The sequence below is a fragment of the Macrosteles quadrilineatus genome, unplaced genomic scaffold (assembly GCF_028750875.1).
Source record: "Macrosteles quadrilineatus isolate MER2022 unplaced genomic scaffold, UCM_ALF_1.0 Scaffold_3__2_contigs__length_128488019, whole genome shotgun sequence".
NCBI lineage: Eukaryota > Metazoa > Arthropoda > Insecta > Hemiptera > Cicadellidae > Macrosteles > Macrosteles quadrilineatus.
This window is the reverse complement of record NW_026542596.1, coordinates 112,803,399-112,826,348: the sequence shown is the minus strand read 5'-3', so window position 1 is coordinate 112,826,348 and position 22,950 is coordinate 112,803,399. Positions and strand designations below refer to the sequence as shown.

Here is a 22,950-nt window from a genome sequence, read left to right as displayed (position 1 = left end):
ATATTTTTAGAGTGCTTAGAAATTTGTAGATCTCTGTCCATGTGAAATGTAGAAATCCCAATTTAGGCGAACATTGGAAAAAAATAATCTTTAATGCAATGATTACAAATTAATAGAAAACTAATTATTATGTAAACTTGGACAAACAAACAGAGCGCATTACCCCAGATGTAGCTAAATATGAAAATGTTGATGACATTTTGTGATTAGAATAATTAAATATGGCTTCCCTTCAACCGTTGATAGTTCATGTGAAAGCTCTATTTCTCATAAAAACTTTCGAAATCAGCATTAAATTGGGCTAAATAAAATCACAAACAAATCAAAACTTTAAAAGTTATATCTCCCAATCGATCTCCCAGTCGTATGGATATGACTATAAGGCAAAAAATTGGTTTTACTGTGGTTTTGGACAAGATTGAATTTTTTCTGTCTATAACTATGATTCTTGATTCTTCAAAATCATTAAATGGAGTGGAAGCTGTTGTATTGAACAATGGCCACGGGTGCTGACCCCCATCTGCATTACTCCAGAGATGGTGGGTGGCATCGATACGATACACTTACTGTCACTGCACTGGGCCCCGCGTATGAATCAAACATTCGGAAAAACTATCGGTAAAAAACATATTCGCAATCCTCTTTAAATTACTGTTAAAACGAGTCCAAACAACAAGTAATTTTTTACTTCAAATACCTAGAATACCCTATGTAGTATATCCACTTATTGTTATTTCATGACCTAAATGCTATGATTCAGGGCCGTATTTAGAATCTATGAGGCCTCCGGCGGCTCTCACCAGAGAGGCCCTTCTGTATTCTGATTCTTCGAAGGTTGGAACTTAAGAGTTTGAAATACACGTGCTATTGCTTCAAAAACTTGATGAATTATTGACCTTTTGTTTCCAACAATCCGATCTGTAAAAGGATCTAGGAGGCTAGCTAATAAATAAGTCTATAATAAAAAAAATATAGGAGTCTTAGGTCAGTGCCAGAAATTTTTCATTTCATTAGGGTTGAGTCAAAAATTTTGACCTTCGGGCATCGGATCAAAATCCGGAATTGGATAGTAACATTTATAAAAATAATTTATGCCACATTCCAAGTGAGGCCCCCTCCAAGGCTGAGACAACCGCCGTGTCCACCGTTAGGGAAATATGGCCCTGATGATTACTATTTTACAAACTAATAAATCAAGCTCCCTCTCCCTGGATGTGGCTAGCAAACTAACATGGCGTCGAAGCAGTTTTCGAGATCTTTGTGCAAGCAGACATACAAGCAAACATTGCTTATATAAAAGTACTAGCTGTAACCCGCGGGCTTTGCCCCGTTTAACTTCTTAATTTTCAAGATTATCTTGTTCGCATGGCTCAATCACGTCCTGGTTGAAGTTTGTTCGCTACGCTCACTCACCCTTAGGTTGGAGCTCGTTCGCTACGCTCACTCACCTTTAGGTTGGAGCTCGTTCGATGCGCTCACTTGCCTTCAGGTTAAGTCAAAGTCAAAATAAACTTTATTCGTATGAATACATTGCAGCATCAGAATAGAGTCACATATAACTAAAAATCCCATACTTTCATGCTATATAGCTAAAATACAATATATTTAAAACTATATATAAAACCCAGGCAACCAGTAGTGGAGCCCTCACTTAAGGAAACTCCGAAAAAGAATAGAGAGCTTTATTAACAAGATATTCTTTCAGCAATTTTTTAAATTTATTGTAATTTTGCTAATTTCTAATTAAATTTGGCAACTGAGTAAAAAATTTGGTGCCCATATATTTAGTTTTGTTTTTATAAAAATGCAGATTATGTTTATCAAAAATAATTTTATTTCGGGTATCATAATGATGCTTGGATTCAAAAAATATATCACTTTCATGTTCTTTGACATACTTTATTGTTTCTAAGACATAAAGACTGTAAACTGTCAAAATTTTAAGATCTTTAAATAAGTTTTCGACACTCTCTGTGCTTTTTAAACCTAACATGATTCGTATTGCTTTTTTTTGTTTTATCAGAATTTTGTCCAAATTATATATTGAGGTAGCTCCATATATACAAATTCCTCGTTAGCTCGTTCGCTACGCTAACTCGCCTCCAGGTTGAATTTCGTTCGCTACGCTCACTCACCTTTTGATTGCAAATTAGCTGTTTTCATAATGTAAAAGAAATAATAGTGCTGCACCCTGTTGGTAATCCTTGTAACTTTAATGCTATTGAACATCATAGAACAGAACCAACTTGTTTAATTGAAACAGCTGTTAAGATTCAATAAATTCCATTTCTCATAAGGTTAATATGGGAAACTCCAGAGCCACTGGGGCGGAGCCTGAAAGGATTTTTGAAATAAGAATATGCCTATATGTTAATCGGGAATGTAAGCTATCATCATGCCAAATTTCAGCCCAATCCGACCAGTATTTTTCGCGTTCACTTGTCACAAACATACATCCATACATCCATACATCCATACATCCAAACTTTCTCATTTATAATATTAGTAGGATAGTATAAGCTAAGGGACTATGTTTTATCTATGTTATGATAGTCAAAGAATTTTTAATTTAATCCGGCCAAATTTACATTAATAAATCTACACATTAATATCGACAGTTACAAAAATATCTTCCAGTACATATTCCTGTTTATAATCAACAAATCAACCATTAGATCTTAAAAGAATGGTATTTTCATCACTGAGATAAATAGATTATATAGCTCAATGATTTTCATACTCCATAGAAGTATTTATTAAGATTTTCATTTTTAGTTGTTGGTAGACTTGGTAGCAACGGCTATGTTGTCACCTGTCAATTGTCATGTAAACAAACAAACCGATCAAACTTCAAACTGGCAAGTGGCAACTAATGGCAACAAACTAGAACTAGACCATAACACCAAGAAGAGATTTTGTAATTTTAACTTAAAGTTTTTATATTTTATAGCGTGCTACCTGCTAATAAATTGTTAAATGTATGACATTAACACAACAACTTATTTCATTCTAGGCTAATTGGTGCAAGAGTAAACAAATTTGAGAGGGTGTTAAGTGGTTAATAATCTTACTATGTTCCAATTCTTTATCTTATAGTTTTGTTATACATTTTTTGTGTAAAATGACCAATTTTGATTGGAATAGAATTCTGAATGTGCATCCTTCAGACCTCTCAGAACAAGAGAAAGATGAATTATTTCATGAAGTTGTGTGCTATGATATTGATGAATCAAAAGATCTAGGCAAAGATAGCCTGAAGATATTTTTTAAACTAGCTCAAGAAATTTTGAAGTTTAAAGGAGAACAGGTAGACCCATACCAACATTTTTTTGCATTTGGTATTAACTAGTTTAAGGTGTCAGACAGAGGCTAGATATTCTAACCGTCTTAGCCATTGTTTGTAAGGCATTTCCTAGTAAATTAGTCCTATATCTTAGATTCCGCAAAGATATGTCTAATTATGTATAATACGTGTTTTAGTTACACAGTTCTGACTGGATGTGTTCATTATTCAACTCAAAATGATATAGCCTACAGTAGGTAGTCAAAACTGTTCCCAGTCTTTATAGGCCTAATCAATCTGGGCCTACTGCCTTAGAATAATTTTTATTGTGTATGTTAGCCTCCGTATTGCCAAATAATATTAAAAAGGTTTTAGTACCTGCTATCAAGCAATCCATTTAATTGCATAACTGTATGTGTAAGTCTGGACTTACACTCCCCCGGGTTAGCGTCATCTGTTGTCATAACTGATCAGTTACCGTAAATATTTCGTGTCCGTGTATGTATAGGCTATGTGTCGTATGTAATTTAAATATGTTTTTTGTGTGTTAAACACGACGCTCTTCATGTAAAGAAAGAAGAAGTAATTGTAAGTTAACTGCACATAAGTTAGGTGTCAAAACTAGTTGCGACTGTGCAATTAAATGGATTTGCTTGAGGCTGCACTTTAATATCTGTCCTACACTCATTCGAATGAAAATGTCGATATATAGGTTATTCGATATATCGATTATTTCATTTGGTTAGTTAGGTCAGGTTAACCTAACTAACCAAACTTAATATATCGTATGAAATAATCAATATACCGATCGATTCTGAGATGGTAGGATTCATGACCCTGGTGATTTGACGTGGAATGACTTGTGTTTTTGGCCTCTGGGGACCTGAAAACAAAAAAAGTAAATCGGTTCAGGGCCTAGGTCTTACCGAGAGACCTAGATGGTAATAGCTTATACAGTTACCTGAAACTGTTGCTAGATTCAGTATATTAGGCCTATTAGACATATCACGAAAATAATAACTAGCCTATGGTACTTGATTTTAGACACACCTACATAAAGACTCAAAGATTAGGAATACCGGTAATTAATTTCAGCTTTGTAAAAATTGATGTTAAGGCTTAAAGTTACCTTTTAACGCAACTCATGACGATTGCCTGTAACGGCGAGATTAAAATGAAATAGGCCTAGGTAGATATTTGTATGTGAGTATTTTATCGATCATTTAAAGTCCTCCTAAGTTGTTTTGTTTTAGCGTATTATATTTTTAATAAAACATTGTACCTATTTAGGATGAAGATTCTTTGTTTACATCGCTGTTTGCTCCAATGATCTAGCAGACCATATGTAGTGATTTCAATTTGTAATTTCAGTGGGTGCTCTTGTGGCATACCCATATAAATGACATAGTTCTCACAGTAGGCCTTACTATTTACTATTTTTAAAGGTCGAATCCTTGATCAGTGAAATAGACAAGTTAGCAGCTCGCCAAGGAGAAGATGAGGTCCGTCATCAATCTTTGCTCAGTGAAATCGAGACGCTCCAAATTCGACTCTTGGCGACTCAGAAATATGACTCGCTGTCTGGTAATATTATTGAAGAATTTTGTTACCTTAATGAATTTAAGAAAACCGCTTATGTTTCACACTCATAGTAACATCATCTAAAACCTACATGAACGGTTTATTAATTAGTAAGAATTAATAAATAAATTAGGAAGACTGTTGACTACATTATCTCTAGTTGTATTCATAGTATGCTAGAATTGTTAACACACTCATTAAAAATCTTCTTACAATGGTTCACTACTACGTTGTCATAGGCAATATTTTGGTCATGTAGGCTAAGGCTATTACTTTAAAAATATTTAGCAAAGCAAATGTTGATTGATTAGAATTAATTTTTCAAGGTGAAGAATAGTTAATACACTTAAAACTGTTATATTTGACTGTTTTAGGTGGAAGTGTAGATGAGTTAAAACAGGAACTGTTGAAAGCTGAACTGAAAAATGAACAGTTAATATCTGAACTCCAAACACGAGAAAGGGATTTATTACATGAAAAGCAAGAGGTTGAAAAGGTATTTGTCGTTTGTTGTGCAATTATTTAACAGCGTTGGTGTGTATCTATACCAGGATTAACATAAGGCCTACCATACACGTTCCGGTTTGGACTGTACGGAAAAACTGAACGTGTTAATAATTGTTAATAACATAATTGCATGCGTATCTGACTTCTTTGCTTCGCTTCATTGCTTCATTAAGAGTTATTAAATTTTCTAAACAAATCCAACCCAAAAGCAACAAAGGACACTGTGGTGAAAAAAATAAACAACTACGGTGCATTTAGAAAAGAGTTAAAAAAAGTTAAATCTTCACAAAAATCTGGGATGGGAACTAATTATGTCTATGCTCTGAAATTGTGTACTTCAATGAGCTTAACTTCCTATTAGACCAAGAGGAGGCAAGACTCCTCCTCCATTAGAGTTATTAAAAAATTTAAGGATAAGAAGTCGGTGAAAAAGTACTTTAAAGAAATGAAAATTTTTATAGTGTACCGGTATGATTTGTATATTTTTAAAACTATTCAGCATGTTTATAAAGATAATACCCCCGTCGCAGCAAACCTGCCGACTAAGCGAATTTCCATTTGTCTGAATAGATTTTTAACCAAATCTATTTAAGAGTGAAAATTTAAAAACGTACGTTTTCAGGAAAAGCACTTTGCAAATTTTTGTCCCCTTTTTTCAAAACTTTTATTATTTTTTTTATTTCATTAACATTTGAAGTTTCATAAAATGTCCATGGTAACGCAATATCTTTGGTAGTTTTCTTTTTAAAGAGCATCTTTAGTAGAAAAACACAAAATCCTGTCACGACCATAGCGGACCTTTAAATGAATATTAAAAATAGTTAATATTATTTTTATAACTATGTTTTGCTATAAACTAATTTACTTTAATGACCATTATACAATAAAAAGGTCACTGAGCTTTTGGTATATTTGGTCTTTCAAGAAAAAAATAAAAAAAACTCAAAAAATATAAAAAAGCCAATATAATCTTTTTAAGTTTGTATAACTCCGAAAAAACTTACCTGAGACCCGAAAAATCGTTATGTTTGTATAGAGGTGTGCTTCTTTTGTGTATAAAACATTGAAATATGACGATATTTTAATTTTTGAAATTTTTATGATAGAAATCATAAACGTGATGGTCAGGGACAAGCAGTACGGTCGTGAATTGTCTGGAATAATCTAAATCTTTCTAAACAATCCATCAATTATACTGTTAGTTATAATAAAACTGTGTTTCAATTGAACTAAACTGTTCAATTTACAATTATATTAAAGTTATTGTCACGACCAAACACACTATAATCCATAAAGGTGGATTGGTCGTGAAAAAAACCGCGATGGTCGTGAAACTTTGGTCGTGAAATTACGTGTTATTTGGCTCTGTTCTGGCGGTAGCCCTGCACCTCATGTTCGAGGATACAAAGTGGACTTCTAGGTTAATCTAGCAATTGAAATATCTTATAAACAAAAATTAACACCATGTCTACTTCATTGAATGACTACGTACGGTCATGGACACACCAAAATTACAAAAAACACAATCTTTCCTTTATTAATCTTGTAATTCCTCCTTTCAACTCAAAACGACCGGCACTACAATCCTGACGTACACCCCGAACTAGTCTCTAAAACCAACTGACTCCATCGACGCCAGGCTTGCCACTGTCGTGCTCCAAAGTTCAAAATTTTTCCCAAATGGTCGTGACGCCAAATCGAGGGACAGACTTATTTTGTCATGGTAGTCAGTCTGCAATGACAATAAAATTATAATATGCTCCTTTTTTGTAAGTTTAATAACCATTGATGACATAAAAATATGGCTTTATATATTTCGGCATGAATAATTAGTCTAAAAACAGCGTGAAAGTTGGAAAATGTACCCTAGGGACACGTCATGGTCGTGAATTTCGAGACTTTAAAAATACGAAAAAAATACCAAGAACCTATTTAAAACCAAATAAATGTGTGTAACATGTTGCCCCCGTCCCAAAAAATATTAAACACATAATAATAAACTACAAATCCAGTATCTACGAAGTAAAAGGCCAGGGACATAAAAACGTACGTTTTTAAATTTTCACTCTTAAATAACATTAGGTTTAATGAGTACCTAGGTTTGCTGCCAAAAGGAAACTAATAAAGTGTATTTTTTTGGAAAGTATTAATAACTTAGTATAAAATAAATAAATTTGCCAAGTTCGATCAAAATATATCCATAAACAAGCAAACTACAACATTTTACAATATTCTCCATAAAAATAGCATGGGAATTTTAAATTTACAATTTTTTTAATTTTCCAATTACAGTAAAAAAACACTTTGATATACCGGTACTAAATTGTTTGTTTCTTAAAGCTCTTTAAACAGGTTTAGAGAGAAATTAGAAAATTTTGTGTTTTGATGGTCAAAAATTAGAAAAACAATTTTTACCCCATAAAACCCCCCGTAAAACCCTGTTCCCATGGTTCGATCATGCTGGTTCGCAAACTCATTCAAGTTTATCCCGCCTTATACCTTTAAACCAAATTTCATCAAAATCGGACGAAAATTACTCAAGTTATCGCATTCACAAACGTATATATATATATACACAAGCTGACAAAGGAAATTCAATAGTTGTCATAAAGAAAACTGATTACCAACATAAGGTTAGTACTTTTCTTGAAAAAGGTAAATTTAAATTATTAACAATAGACCCAACAGAATCATTCACAAGAACTACAAATTCAACAATATCAAAATGTAAAAGCATCACACAAAAAGACAAAATATCTTTGAAAATGCCAAATCCAAAATCCCCTACATTACGAGCACAACCAAAAACGCACAAACAAGACATCCCAATTAGACCAATAGTAAATTTTTGACAAGCCCCTACTTACAATGTATGCAAATATTTACACAGTAAAATAAAAACCAATATAAATTTGAACAACACTGTCAATGTATCTAATACATACGAATTGATAGACAAAATTAAAGATATTAATATACCAAAGAACACATTGTTTCTTTCATTTGATGTAAATGACATGTATACAAACATACCTATAGATGAAATCATTGAGATACTCGAACAACAATTAATCGACCATGGAACACTAACAAGACCTCAAATTAATGACGTAATCAAACTAACAAAAGTTACACTAAACTAAAATTATTTTCAATACAACAATTCATTTTACATACAACAAGACAGTTTACCCATGGGCTCTCCCCTCTCTGGACTTTTAGCAGATATTTACATGAACAATCTAGAAACAACCAAGATTTTAAACGAATCAAATCCTTACAAATCAAAACTATTATATTGGTACCGATATGTTGATGATATTCTTTGCCTATTTGAAGGCACTCAAATTGAAGCAGAAGAACTATATAAACACATAAATTCTCTTTCATCGCAAATTAAATTCTCTAAAGAAATACAAAATTCACAAATCAACTTTCTAGACATAACAATTTCGAAAGAAAGACACATGCATAAGTTAAAAATATACCGAAAACCATTTACAACAGACATAATCATACCATCAAATTCAAATCACCCGTGGCAGCACAAATTGTCAACTTTTCATTCAATGACACATCAATTAGTAAATATACCAATGTCAAGCAAAGATTTTGAAAAAGAGAAAAACATCATCCTATATTTAGCCTTGAAAAATGGGTACAAATGTTCTATAATTGAAAAAACGATTCAAAAGAAAATTAAGAAGAAATTTGAAACACAAAGATCGATTGAAGAAAACAATAGAAAAGAATATATTTGCATACCCCATAGTACAACCTTAAACAAAGCAAGAAGAAAAACCTTCCAAAATTCTAATTTGAAAATAAGTTACAGAACTAAAAATAATACCTTTCAGATGATAAAAAACAAAATTTCTAATGAAGCATATAACAACCAAGTTAAAGATATAAACAAATCAGGCATTTATCAAATTAAATGTTCAGACTGTGATAAATCCTACATTGGCCAAACAAGTCGTCGCTTTAAAAAAAGGTTCCAAGAACATATACAAGCGTTAAAATCAGGTAACAAAACGACAATGTAATCAAATTTTGCAGAGCACCTAATCGAAACTCGACATGAATACAAAAATATAAATGAAAATTTAGAAATTCTAGAATATGAAAGAAATAAAACAAAATTAAATGTCAAAGAAGATTTTCATATATACACAAATTACAAAAGATTTCCTCAAAATTCTTCTTCTTCTTATTCTTATTCTTCAAAAAGCTTATTCTTATCACTTTTAAAAATCCATCCTTGATTTAGCAGGGAGCGAGCTGGTCTACTAGTAGAGCTCAGGGCTTCGTATCCTGAGGTCCTGGGTTCAAATCCTGCCAATCACCAATGGATTTTATCTATGTGATAATGCGGCAAACCTCTAGGCCTGAAATAATGTGTAAAACAGTTCCAGACTAGAACCTAGCATCCTAGGACGTAAAGAGGTGAAATAAAAAAATTGGTGACAGTGATCTGGCATGATTCGTACCCAAGACCTCAGGGACTAGAGTCCTGGGCTCTACCACTGAGCCATCTTAGCAGCTTGGTTGCCCTTGAAATTCCAATTCCTTCTCATTTTCCTCCACTTCTTTCCCCTACATCAGTATTTTCTCCCCATAAGTAAAAATTGGCCTATAATATGTCTTACAAAAGATACAATAATTGGCTTTCATGGGTACCTCTCTATCCTATAACCTTACTATAAAGTTTAACTATGTTACAGTTTGCTAACCAAGTGATGGTGCTGGAGAAGGAGAGAGGAGAACTCCGTAGTGAGCTTGCGGCTCTACAGAGAGAAACTGTTGAGCTTCAGGAGGCTCGGCTACAAGCTGACAGTCCGAAAATGTCTTCTGGCAAATATCAGAACCTCGTGGAGACCATCCGACACAAGAACAAACACATTACTCAGTTGTTGAGCGACATTGAAGTGAGTTTTGGTAAAATTACAGTATTACATTAGTGTGATTAGCTTGGAAATTAGTATGATACAACCAAAACTGAAATCAATAATCTCCCTGTAGTTTAGATCAGAGGGGTGGTTTGGACGGCCAGCTGCAATTATTACATACTTTTATTCTTAGCTCCGTAAACAAACAAATTGCCTGTGTTATGTCTAGTAGGCCTATAGACTCTAGCCCAATTCATCTCACATAATGTGTTGTGTTAAAATATGTCCTTTCAATGTTTTATTATTGTAGCTCATTATCATCTAGTGGACGTTTTGTTAGTCCTAGCTAGAAAATCTCTTTATTTATCCCCTCAGGAGTCAGAGTCAATGCACTGAATTTCTGCCAGAGCAAGATTTGGTCAAAATCTCATCAATCATCAACATCAATGGGACGTAGGTAATTCATAAGGCATCAACCCAGTGGCTTAGAGCCCACCGTAGATCTAGAGAAGGCTCTAAGGTGAGGAGATCTGTAAGTTTTGTACAGATCATCACAAAGTGTCATAATAATTTTACCTCACTCAATATTTTTTCTTTTCAAATACAGACTTCAATAAAAAGGGTAATTATTTGATAAAGAATCTAGTTTTTACAAGCCCCTTTTGATAATGAGGTTCTCATCGTCTTTGTAAGTAATTAAGGGTGAATGAATATTAAATAATTAATTATCTGTCCACTTAACGTACAGACATTGGAGAAAGAAAATAACCTACTCAAACTGAAGCTTGCTGGTTTACAAAGAGAAGTTGCAGAAAACAGTGAACAGACAACCCTGCTGTCAGAAGGAAACACAAATTTAAAACTAGTGTTGAAAGAATTGCAAGGTAGGGTAGTTAATGGTTTGCTTTTTATTAAATTCTCAAATATGATAGTCACTAGTCAGATGTGCTGCCTTTGTATTATAATAAAACAAACACAATGTTATTCTAAGCCATGCACAATTCTAAAAATTTAGCATTGCCATTAAGTTAAAGAAAATGCAATGGGTTCTGAAAGAAATTAGATTAAGTGAATGAGCGAAGGGAATTATTCAGAGTTTTTTTATACTGTAATATAGAACAATATCCTGATTTTCTAAATGGATTCATCATACATATAATAGTGTGAATTCTTAAACTGGTCGTTAATGAGGTTAAACGTTTACATATGTTTTTCTCCGCTTCGTACCTTTATGTTCAAAGTGGAACTATTTTTTGAAACATAATGCAGCCTTTTCTTCAAGTTAAAAACTTATATGAGATATTTTTTTTTTAATTAAAAATTCCATCAGGCTTCCTTGGGGCCAAGAAAGGTAGTTAAGTTTCACATTTGCTCTGTAATATTTACTTCATAATGTTCCATATATGTGACAATTAGTCTTGTCATGGTATCTTTAAACATTGTGAATAAAAATCTACGTTCCTGCCAAGTAGGAATCACATTTTGTGGTCTATGTCTGCTACAGAAGTCCATTGCTGCTGACGAATCTGTATGGAGTAAAGTGTATTTTGGTAAAAAATGTGTATTAAGGGTGAAGGAGGTTTGTGATGGTTGTAAACATTACCATGATATTTTAAATATTTTTCTCACTGCAGGCTGGCTGCGGTTGCTTATACTGTATATATATGGTCTTGTTTGAGTCAATTTCCAAATATAGGGAAGCTTTGAATGCAGATTCTGATGAATGAATGAGGCATTGCTGAATAAATGTCATAAGCTCTGTCAATTTCGCCACAGCTGTATACTCTATCTTATTTTAATATTTATTTTCAACATCTTTTGGTGAATAGTTAAAATGTTTTGATTTCTGTTCTTTTACATCTCAATTTGACTATTCTTTTCTTAGTGTTTTAGTGGCAATATATTTCTCATTCATAGTAGTGATGGTGTATTTTTTCATCTAGTTATATAATTACTGGGTTATTCCGACTATTAGTTAATGATGCACTCTAACAATAGTTTGACGTTAAATAGTTATAGATCAACGTTTGGACCCTTTCTCTACAAAAACCATAAAAAGGTGAATAATGTTGAAAACATAAATAAAATTAAACTGATATGAAACATTTCTATGACAAATGTAAACCCTGGTGGTCTTTAACACCCCGATTTGAAAGCAAAGTTTCCGTAACTCTAATCAATGTCTCAATGGAAAATGATGAACACACTCTACCAGCCTAGTTGTGCAAATGTGCAAGACCTCTTGCGACTTCTCTTAAGCGACAAACACAAATATTTAACGTCCAAACAAGTTTCTGCAGACACAGTTGCACATAGGTGTTGGAAACTGTCCAGAATGGTAGTTGATAAAATACCCCCGCCGCAGCAAACCTGCCGACTAAGCGAATTTCCATTTGTCTGAATGGATTTTCAATGAAATATATTTTAATAACATTAGGTTTAACGAGTACCTAGGTTTGCTGCTACAAGGAAACTAATAAAGTGTGTTTTTTAGTAAAATATTGATAGCTTAGTACAAAATAAAAAAATTTGCCAAGTTTGATCAAAATATATCCATAAACAAGCAAACTACAACATTTGACAATATTCTCCATAAGAATAACATGGGAATTTTAAATTTACAATTTTTTTAATTTTCTCCGTTACTAATAACCGAACAAAAATACTTTTATATACTAAATGATTTTTTTTTAATCTCTTTAAAAAGGTCTAAAGAGAAATTGGGAAATTTTGTGTTTTGAGGGTCATAAGTGAGAAAAACCAATTTTTACCCCATAAAACCCCCGTTCCCATGGTCCAATCATGCTGGTTCGCGAACTCATTCAAGTTTATCCCGCTTTACACCTTTCAACCAAATTTCATCAAAATCTGACAAAAATTACTCAAGTTATCGCATTCACGGACGTATATATATATACATATATAAAAATTTGAACGAATGTTTTTGGCCTCTGGGGACATCAAAATGAAAAAGTAAATCGGTCCCGGGTCTAGGTCTTACCGTGCCACCCACGGTAATAGCTACTTCCCTATAGGGAAATTCGCTAAAAAGAACGCATTGGACGCATATTTGATCTAGCTCACTTAGGCACGACAGAGCTCAATGGACACCTAACCGATGGACAGCTCTAACTGTTTTATTTGCTGCCAGAACGATGTGTTACGTTGGAAGATCAGAATGAAGCTCTGAAGACACAGCTGATGGAGATGGCAGACGACAAGCAGAAGAGAGATGATCAGCTGGACCAGCTCGGGATCGCTTTGGATACACGTCTCACTCAGTGGCAGGTAATGTCTCGCACATCAAACAGACAAAAAACTTGAAACTCCAAATCTGCAACAATAAAATATATGATTCTTGATTACTTCTTGATTCCCACCAATAAGAACAAAATAATGGTGGAGTTTACTACCTACTAAAATGTTTGAAGTGTCCTCCTCTGATTCTTCACACTCTTTTGTTAATCAGTCTTTCACCGGCTATCTCATCCCCTCCCCTGCCTTTTATCGGGAGCTATGAAGTAAAGCGTTACAGCAGAATGGAATGAAATGTCCATAGTTCGGCTCTAATACTGACTAAGATCAGCTGTTTCCTTAGCTTGAAACAAAAAGCCAATGGATAGATAATGATCCAATTTAAATAACCTTGTAAAAAGCTCAGGGGCAAAAAGTTTGTAGTGAAAGTAACGCTTAAAATAACGTTTGATATCCCCAGGAAAATCACTACCAAGCATTAATTGATTTCATATAGAATAACTCTACAATGTTTTTTTCAGATTTTACAATTTTTGACTATGCACGAGAAAAATTTATACCGTGAATTTAAATCATATTTTATGAATCAGAATAAAATAATAATAGTATTATATTATACTTGTTTGTTTATAACGTTTTGAATTTACCTCTGTGTTAGTATCATTCCAGGAATTAGTAATGTTAACTAACGAACACTTCTTTGTTCTCTCCTAAGCGAGATCCACAACCAAGCCAAATGTTAACGGTAGGGGTTTTAACAGATTTTTACCTTTTTACAGGAACTTCTTGTGCAAAAAGATACAGAACTGATTGAATTAAGACAAAAATTAGCGCAGATCACTGCACAATTTCCTAATTCGTACATGGAAACCACAAGAAACCAACTAGCTAATGTTACTGAGGTAAGTCTTTTCTGAACTATTTTTAGCATATGAAACTTGAAAAATATCAATAACTTTTCTAATACCAAAAGTGGCATATAGGTTTTAATTTTATTACAAAATATTAACTGAAACTAATAAGGTATATGATTTTAGAGTTTGGAGAATAGAGAAGAACAAATTGAAGAGTTGCGGCAACAAATTTCTATAGCAAATGGAAAAATCTCTGAGAGCCAAGAGGTCATACGAGTGTTAAAAGCTCAACTTAAAGAAAGGTAAAATACCCTCGCCGCAGCAAACCTGCAGACTAAGCGAATTTTCTTTAGCCTGCTGTTTGGATTTCTTCATAAATATTTCCTAAACCTGAAGCTTTATCTCCTTCTATAAATAAAATTAGGTTTAACGAGTACTTAGGTTAGGGTGTTATGGGTAAGATTATACAAATTGTGTATTTTGTGTGAAATACTAATAGCATAGCATGAAATAAATAAATTAAGCAAATTTGATCAAAATACACCCAGAAATAAGCACACTACAACTTAAAAAAAAATAAAAATAACATGAAAATTAAAATTAAATTTTTTTTTCTCTCCATTTAACCATTTCATTAAACAATACTTCAATATACAAATAAATCTATCTATACTAAAATATTTGTATTTCAAGCTTGTAAGAAATTGCTGTTTTATTTTTTGGAGGTAAAATTTACCCCATAAAACCTTCCATACAACCCTGTTCCTAAAGTCTGAACATGGTTTGCGAACTAATTAGAATAAATGTTGGTACCATAATTTAATGTTTTTACTGGAGTTGTAGTGCTAACGGACAAACACATAGTATATACAGTTTAAATTGACTGATGGTGTTTTTGCATCTAAAGACAAAAACAGTATAAGAAAATACTCTTCTATACTAAAGAAAAGAGAACAGTCCAATCCCTACGCCATCTAACACCTCTTGGACTCTTGACCTTACGTAAGATAGGCTAGATGCTGGCTAGGGATTGATCCAGCTACCATACAATTTGGCACTGTAATGATTTGCTATTCAGACAACAATGTTTGACAAACTATAATGTTAGTATTTCTGATACTTGAATACAAAGTATTTACATCTGTTGGACATTGAAGGACGGACAAACAGGACGAGTCTCCACGCAGAAAGAAGCTCAAGAGTGACCTGGAGGAGGCTAGAGCCAGACTAGAACTGTTGGAGGCTAGAGTGAAGGATGCTGAGACTGATGCTGATGCTAAGGCAGAGGAGGTGGGAAGGAAATATTTATCTTTAACAGTTTTACAAAGATACAAGAAAAGTAAAGTTTTGATCGTTGAAGTAAAGTTTGACTAAAAGTTGTGACAGTAGCTGTTCTTAGTATTAGTATTTATTTGGCCTTAAAGATGTGGAAATGGAAATTGAATTATGTTAGTCATGTTATCAAGGGTACATGCGCCTGGCTTTTGATTTAAGCATTTTTGGGACGGCAAGTTTATGTGAATGGGAAGGGGTCCATTCTGGGTCAAGTAACGCAAAAAATTAGCTCCAATAGACAATAGACAGTTAACAATGTTCTTTATTTACATATTCGTGGGAGAATAGTACATGCGTCAAAACAAAAGATTTTAGATTGTCAAAGTTATACAATGCTCCAAACAAACACAATTGGAATATTTCAATTCAAAGCCAAGTCGTGTTTTCTACTGAAGGATATGTATATAGTCTATTAGTTAAATATTAATAAAATACTATGAACTTATGTGTTACTTGCCCCAAAATGGACTCTTGACCATTCGGTTAAACCTGTTATCTTAAAAATTATCCTAAAAATTTACTTACCCTCTGATTGACAAAGTTAATGTAAATTTCACTCTAAATCTGTGTTGAATAGCTTAGTTTTATTTTGAAATAACACACCATCATTCAAAAAGCAAACCCAAAAAAAGGTTAAAACCCTTTTAATATATTATTCAATGTTGATTTTTATAGTGTAAATTTTTTTTCAAGATTTAGAAATATTTATTGCCTTAATTTCTGTTAGATATTTCAATGGTGGCATTAATTTTCAATGAAATAATAAGTCTGTCAAAAACTTATTTTAATTTGAGGTGTGATTTATAACTTCAGACACTGGCTTCTATAATAACTGAATCTTCAATAAAAGATATTGTATAAAATACAATCCAGAAAATATAAAATTAAAAAATTTCTAATTAATTTACCTACTACAGTAGCAATCTTGGACTTATACAGTCCAACCTCAGTATAACGAATCTGAAGGGACCGAACTGAATATTCGTTATATCAAGGATTTCGTTAAAACGAGGTTCGTTATATAGAGGTTAGGTTTGCAGGAATTTCGCTAAGTTGAGGTTCAGAACCAGCGTCGGTCAATATAAGTTGGGATCCGACCTCATTAAAATACAATTAAAGTAGCATAGGCTACAATACTTTACAGTACAGTGTTAACATTGTACAGTAGAACCTAAATTATCCGGCGTAATAAAGGGGAGGGATCTTGAATATTGCGCAATCATGACAATGGCATTGACCTTGGTACAGGTTAAAAACTGTAAGTTTAAAATCACAGTTTGTTATAACCCTCCTAAAACCTAGCCAAACACTGCATTGCGTAGTCATAAACCATGTAAAGAACAAAACAAAACAGTAAAAAGTTTTGTAAGCTAACTGCTCGTGATAGGCCGGTAGGCTACTTACAGTACAGTACTGATTTATCACAACAGAGGAATGTCAATAATAATCATCAACTATAGGTGTTGCTAGTTGAAACAAATCGTATTGAAAACAATAAATTATTAGATAAGTCATTATAAAAGTATATAATCATAGCCAACTTAAGGATAACAAAAACACTCGTAAAAGGAATGTTAAAATAACAATGTTGCTATTCTTTCGGTTTGGTTTTGTTTTTATATTCTTTCTTAGGTTTCTCTTTATCCAAAAATTGTACAATTCACCATAGCTATCCCATATCGCCCAATCACAGCTTACTAAACATTACGTCGTCATCAGTCCTCAGTGAATGAAATCAGTTCTCAGTTGCAACATAGCGCGCGCAGCGACAGCAGACAAGGATGTAAAACGGAGCAGACGAATGTTAGCGCAAGCGATGACGTGACCTTTCCATTTCATTTGATAAAGAAACAGATTTTCCCAAAATAATAATTGGGTGGGGGATTTGTTATATCGAGGGAAAGACGTAGACAATTCGTTATGCAGAGGTTATATTCGCAATGTAGAGGTTCTGACAATGATAAATTCGTTATATTGAGGTGTCTTATTTTAGCCGAAAACACGAAAAATTCGTTAAATCAAGGTCGTTGTTGTGGTTTGTTTGTTATGTAGAGGTAAAATATACATTGTGTCTTATGGAGAGTTCTAGGGGATTAAAAAAGATTCGTTATATCAAGGAATTCGTTATATCGAGGTTCGTTATATCAAGGTTAGACTGTATAAACATCATCTATACCAATATACCAATGGCCTGCATTATGGTCACCATTATGATACCTTAGTGCAACCAACTTTACATCATTGCACAGACCACTGTCTATGGTGACAACGGCGTTCATTTGAGAAAGAAATAAAAATGTAATCAACCACTCTGATTTCAGATGACAGAAATGGTGATACAGCTGAGAGAATACGAAACAGGAGTGTTTGGTTTACCTGAAGCTATGGAGCAAATAAAAGAGTTACAGAAACAGAAGAAAGTGAGAGACAAACACATAGAACAGCTGATTCAAGCTGGCAATCAACTGCAAGCAGATGCCAACCTGCTAGAGGAGGAAAACTTGGCACTGAGGTACTGTAACTTTTATATCAAGGATTATATTTCTAAAAATGATGATATTTTAATGGGTGAATTAGGACTTTTATAAATGGAGGATTCAGCCACTGAGCTCATAGATTCACAATAAAAAATACCACAAAACAGGTCATTTATAGGCCTTAGAATCCTTAGATGAAACTCTACATGTTGTCCATCTTTATGTGCATGAGTCGAAGACATAAATTTTCTCATGGAAACTAACTGAACTCCATCCATTTTCAAAATAATTGTTAGCCTAATAATTAATAAATTAATGTGAAAGTAACAAACCTAAGGTGTATTTTAACTCGAATGTAAATAAAAAACTAGTGAAATGATTTGTGTAGCTTTGTTACTTGTATCTCTTTGAAATATTGACTCAGCCGCAAAGCTAAAAAGGTGGTAGTTTTAGTTTTTCAAACAGTTTTTGTACCTAATTATATGTTGACAAACAAATAAATACTTAATTAAATAACAAATGTTTGCAAAATAGAGGTTTACCTCTAGATTTGCTATAAAAACTTGATGAGATAAAGCAAAAAAGTATGCTTAGCAAGGACTTGTGTTTTAGAGATCAGCTTGGTTTGGACGCAGACACTGTTATCCGAGTGGACGGTGTATTGGCGAGATACAAAGCTGATCAACTCAGACTCATCCAAGCCACTCAACAACTTGAGGTCTCCAACAACAACCTCCTAACTCTTAAAGTCCAGGTACTTGTGTTGTTTGGTAGTTAAGGTCCGTAGGTAGGTAGTAGGGGGGGACCGATTCTACTAGGTGCCGAAAGAGATTCACTTCTCTACCAAACTGCACTCAGTGCACTCGTTTACAACCAGCTAAATTGGGCTAAGTTGGAAAAGTGGAAAGGTAGGATAACACAGAAAATATAAATATTGTCCTCGTATGGGATGGCAGAGTAGTTGAAAAACTCAAACTGCATAGTATTACTGACTTTTGGATAGACTAGCCATAGTCAATTTTTAATTTTCGTTTTCCTATTGAACCACCGATTTTTCTGTTTTGAGGCCATCATAGCAAATATCATAAAAAAAAGGACACGGTTTGATTTCTAAAAGTTTGAAACAAGTTGTATATTAAAAATACTGGTTGGCTTGTTTCTAAGAAATTTTCATTCCTATCCTTATTGCAGTAATAAAGTGGTGATTCTTAATTATTGCTACACTTTTGAAACTCTAAAAATGAAAAACAATACAACGATACAACCTATCTTCAAGGGGTGAGAATCAATCAAGAGAATGGATGCTAAGGTTTTGTTTGACACCACTTTGGTAAACATAGTTGCAAAATTAGCCTTCACAGGCATTTTTAGATTTTAACTACGAGTTTGAATTAATTTACACAATTTCACTTCTCTGAACATTAAAACTTCAAACTCTATGTTGAATTGTGTTATTAATTCAAAATCTTAGTTGATTTAAAAAAATGTTCATAGAGGCTAATTTTGCAACTATGTTTACCAAATTGGTGTCAAACAAAACTTAAGAATCCCCTCTTACAATTAATTGATCTTTGCATCGTAACGATATGTTGTATATTTTTTTCATTTATTTATAGACTTTCAAAAGTGTAACAATAATTTAGAATCCCACTGTATAATTGTGTCAAAGCCAGTCTAGTTTTGTTACAAACCACACAGAAAAAAGAAGAAAAAAATCACCTACTTTTTCATGTACATTTTCGAGTGTGAGTGTGGCTATGCTGCTTTTATTCTTCTTGTTCCCTTCTATTATTAATATTTTGCTCCGTTCACAAAATTTATGCCGTTTGAGGGGGAGTGAGTCCATCCCCTCCACCTCACCCTAACAAGCTAATATATAGATTAAGCTAAAAAAATTGTGACGGAACTCAGGACACCTTCCCCTTAAGCTGCCTAAATTTTGTGATCGGACAATATTTATGTATAAATACAGTTATGATATTCAGTGTGGTTAAAAATGCTACATGGTTTGTGTTTTTTCTTATTACTGCACATATTTTTATTTTCAAGAGTAAAATTATAGTAAGTACTGTAGTATATAAGAGATAGGTAATGTTTTTATTCACTGACAATATTTTGTTTTCAGAATCGGAAGTATAAAAAGATCATTTCAAAATTAAAAGCGCAAGTGAAAAAAGTTGGATTTGAACCTGAAGTGATTACTGGGAGCTCGGAAGAGGATTCTGTTCAGCATCCAACTCCTCAAGTTGTTGTTCAAGGTAAGATTTGGAGGCTAAAGTTATTAATTTATTTATTTATTTCATCAGGTACATCATTTACAAAATAATATATGTTTTAAACCCATGAGCAGATATGTGTTATTATGATAAGATAACAATTGCATTGAAAATAACAAAAGATGTTACAAATAATCATGGACCAAAACAGCATTGCATGAAATAATAACAACAAGACCTCAACATATCAACAATAACTGATAATATCATTGACAAAGTATTGTACAGATAATAACATGAAAGTATTTAATATTAATTCGGATTTCAGAAAAAGTATGCATGATGAGTTTTGCGGTACTTTCGAATAATTATGCTCTGCAAACTTACACGTTGGACTTTTAACAGGTATCAGCGAGGAGACTAAAGCCATGCTGATAAAAGAGGCTGAAATCCTAGAAAACAAACTACAGGACGTTATCGATGAAAACGAAGCTCTCCGGAAAGGAATGCATGAAATTTTGGACAGCGTTCGTAGTCATGATGGTATGTACAGTTCAACTTAGATTCATTATTTTATGATATGTGTAGACTGGTTCACATTGAAACAGTTACTTTGGTAAGGTTCACACTAATGTAGGCTGTAATAGAGAGACGGTTCTCTATGCTTAATAGATAGATAAGTTAACTTACAAAAACGTGGTGTTTATCTTACAGATCATGCAGAATCTAGACCTACAGAGATAATATTGATTGATTATACAAACATATTTTACCTGAAACATTACTTAAGTTCATAAAGAACATATTGACATTAACATTAGGCAATTTTCAATTTTCTTGTCTTTGTGCTACAAACACATTTGTTGAAACTGCCAATACCGGATCCACCTCAAGGATTTTTTCTGGCCAAAACTCATGGAGTGATTAGAAAAAATTAAAGAAAGAAAATGGGAAACTTTAATTTGTAAAATGAGTATCCTGTAGGTACGGAATTAGGTAGCTATACCACCAAAATATGCTGATGGTATAGTGTTTAAAGCCTAATGTAGAGGCTTAGGTTCAAATCCTGCCAATCACCAATGGGTTTTACTTCTTTTGGCTATTGTTATCCAGAGGTTTGGAGCCTAACTTACGCTGTTGCCCACACATAAGTAACGAGAGAGGTCCTTTAAGCAAGTAGAGAGCTTTTGTTGTAACGGATATCCCTATACAAAAGACTTGATTTATTTATTTGTTGGCTATGTTTGCCAGGCACCAGCGCTGTACACATAGAGTCTGCATGTCTAGAGCGTCTGCTAGAAGCACTGGACAGTCGTCACCTCAGTGGCTGGTATCACCCTGCCATGAGACTGCAGGCGCAACTCAATGTGACGGAAGGCAACAACGCAGCTCTCAGAGAACAACTTAGAGCAGCACGGTTCGTAAACTGTGGTTGATACGTAAGCTTTCATTTGTACGAGAGGCTTATAAAGTGATCTCAATTTACATTGTAATTATTATATTAGCATCGGCATCACACTTGATAATTAAGTTGAAATATTTCTAATTACTCGTAAAATAATTTTGTAAGTTCCACTCCTGATAAAAAAATTGTGATGAAACTTGGAAAAATGGTCAGTGAGTTGATAAACTAGTTATATGTTTTATAAAAATCTTGAACAAATGTGTTGACTGAGGCAACATTTAATCAAACGTCATAGGGAAACATTGTTGAATACTGCAGAATTTGGCTTTACATTAACTGGTGGAACGTTTGGGAAGAAACAGAAAGTTACTAATACATGTGAAGGTAACTGTCATGCGACTCAGGCCTGCATTAGTCTGCTAAATTGAAGTAACAATGTAACGCTCCTTTCACACTATACGTTTTTTGCCATCCGGTTGAAAACAATATGATTTTTTGTTGTGTCTATGTTTCATATTACATGGTTTCTGATTCTATAGTGAGATAAGTGCTTTTACAACATCACAATAAATATGAACAGTGTCCAATTGACAGATCAGATTGTAAACGATAAACAAAGATTGCAATAGCTGATCTATTTTCACTGAATAGTGGGCTCACGTTCGATTAAAATCTGTGCTGTATGAAATCTTACATTTTACTACACAACTGTCGCACGGCCACATCACGACAACCGTCCGGTTTTTGTCGCCGTAACCGTGTAGTGTGAAAGATCGCATGCTCTTCTTTACACTACAAAAAAATAATTACCTGTACAGTTTTCAACCGTTTGGCAAAAACCATATTGTGTGAAATGAGCGTAAGAGAAAAAAATACATATGTAAATATATGTCAACATGTCTATTGTGAACTAATGTTATGCATAACTAAACAATGCCTAATGTAGGCCAGAAAATTCCACATTTGTTAATTTGTACTTTCATTTATTTTTATCAGTAAGGTAAGGTTTGTTCCACCTATCTACTGCAAAATTCTTAACTTTGGCCTAAAGCCATCTAAGTAGTTTAAAAGTCATATGCATTATTACAAAAAATTTAGTCCTAGTCAATGAAAACATTAATTTATTTAAAGCCTCAAACTTCATCAAT

General features: G+C 33.4%; 1 protein-coding gene across 1 annotated transcript; it reads left to right on the top strand.

Moving 5' to 3' along the window:
• The first annotated feature begins 496 nt into the window (after window positions 1–496).
• LOC128989478 (centrosomal protein of 290 kDa-like) lies at window positions 497–21,833 on the top strand. Its single transcript, XM_054411372.1, has 15 exons — window positions 497–618; window positions 3,145–3,307; window positions 4,729–4,867; window positions 5,239–5,360; window positions 10,096–10,299; window positions 11,009–11,144; window positions 13,412–13,548; window positions 14,295–14,417; window positions 14,553–14,671; window positions 15,527–15,659; window positions 18,026–18,216; window positions 18,794–18,935; window positions 20,307–20,439; window positions 20,803–20,940; window positions 21,649–21,833. The coding sequence occupies exons 1-15, from the start codon at window positions 497–499 to the stop codon at window positions 21,831–21,833; spliced, it is 2,187 nt and encodes a 728-aa protein (XP_054267347.1).
• Window positions 21,834–22,950: the final 1,117 nt, after the last annotated feature.

Bases quoted from the DNA above. Each gene is read 5' to 3' on its own strand.
- LOC128989478 (XM_054411372.1), top strand. From the start codon at position 497: ATGGCCACGGGTGCTGACCCCCATCTGCATTACTCCAGAGATGGTGGG. The intron at 13,549-14,294 runs GTAATGTCTCGC...ACCTTTTTACAG, and splicing joins CACGTCTCACTCAGTGGCAG to GAACTTCTTGTGCAAAAAGA. The intron at 18,936-20,306 runs GTACTTGTGTTG...TTTTGTTTTCAG, and splicing joins TCCTAACTCTTAAAGTCCAG to AATCGGAAGTATAAAAAGAT.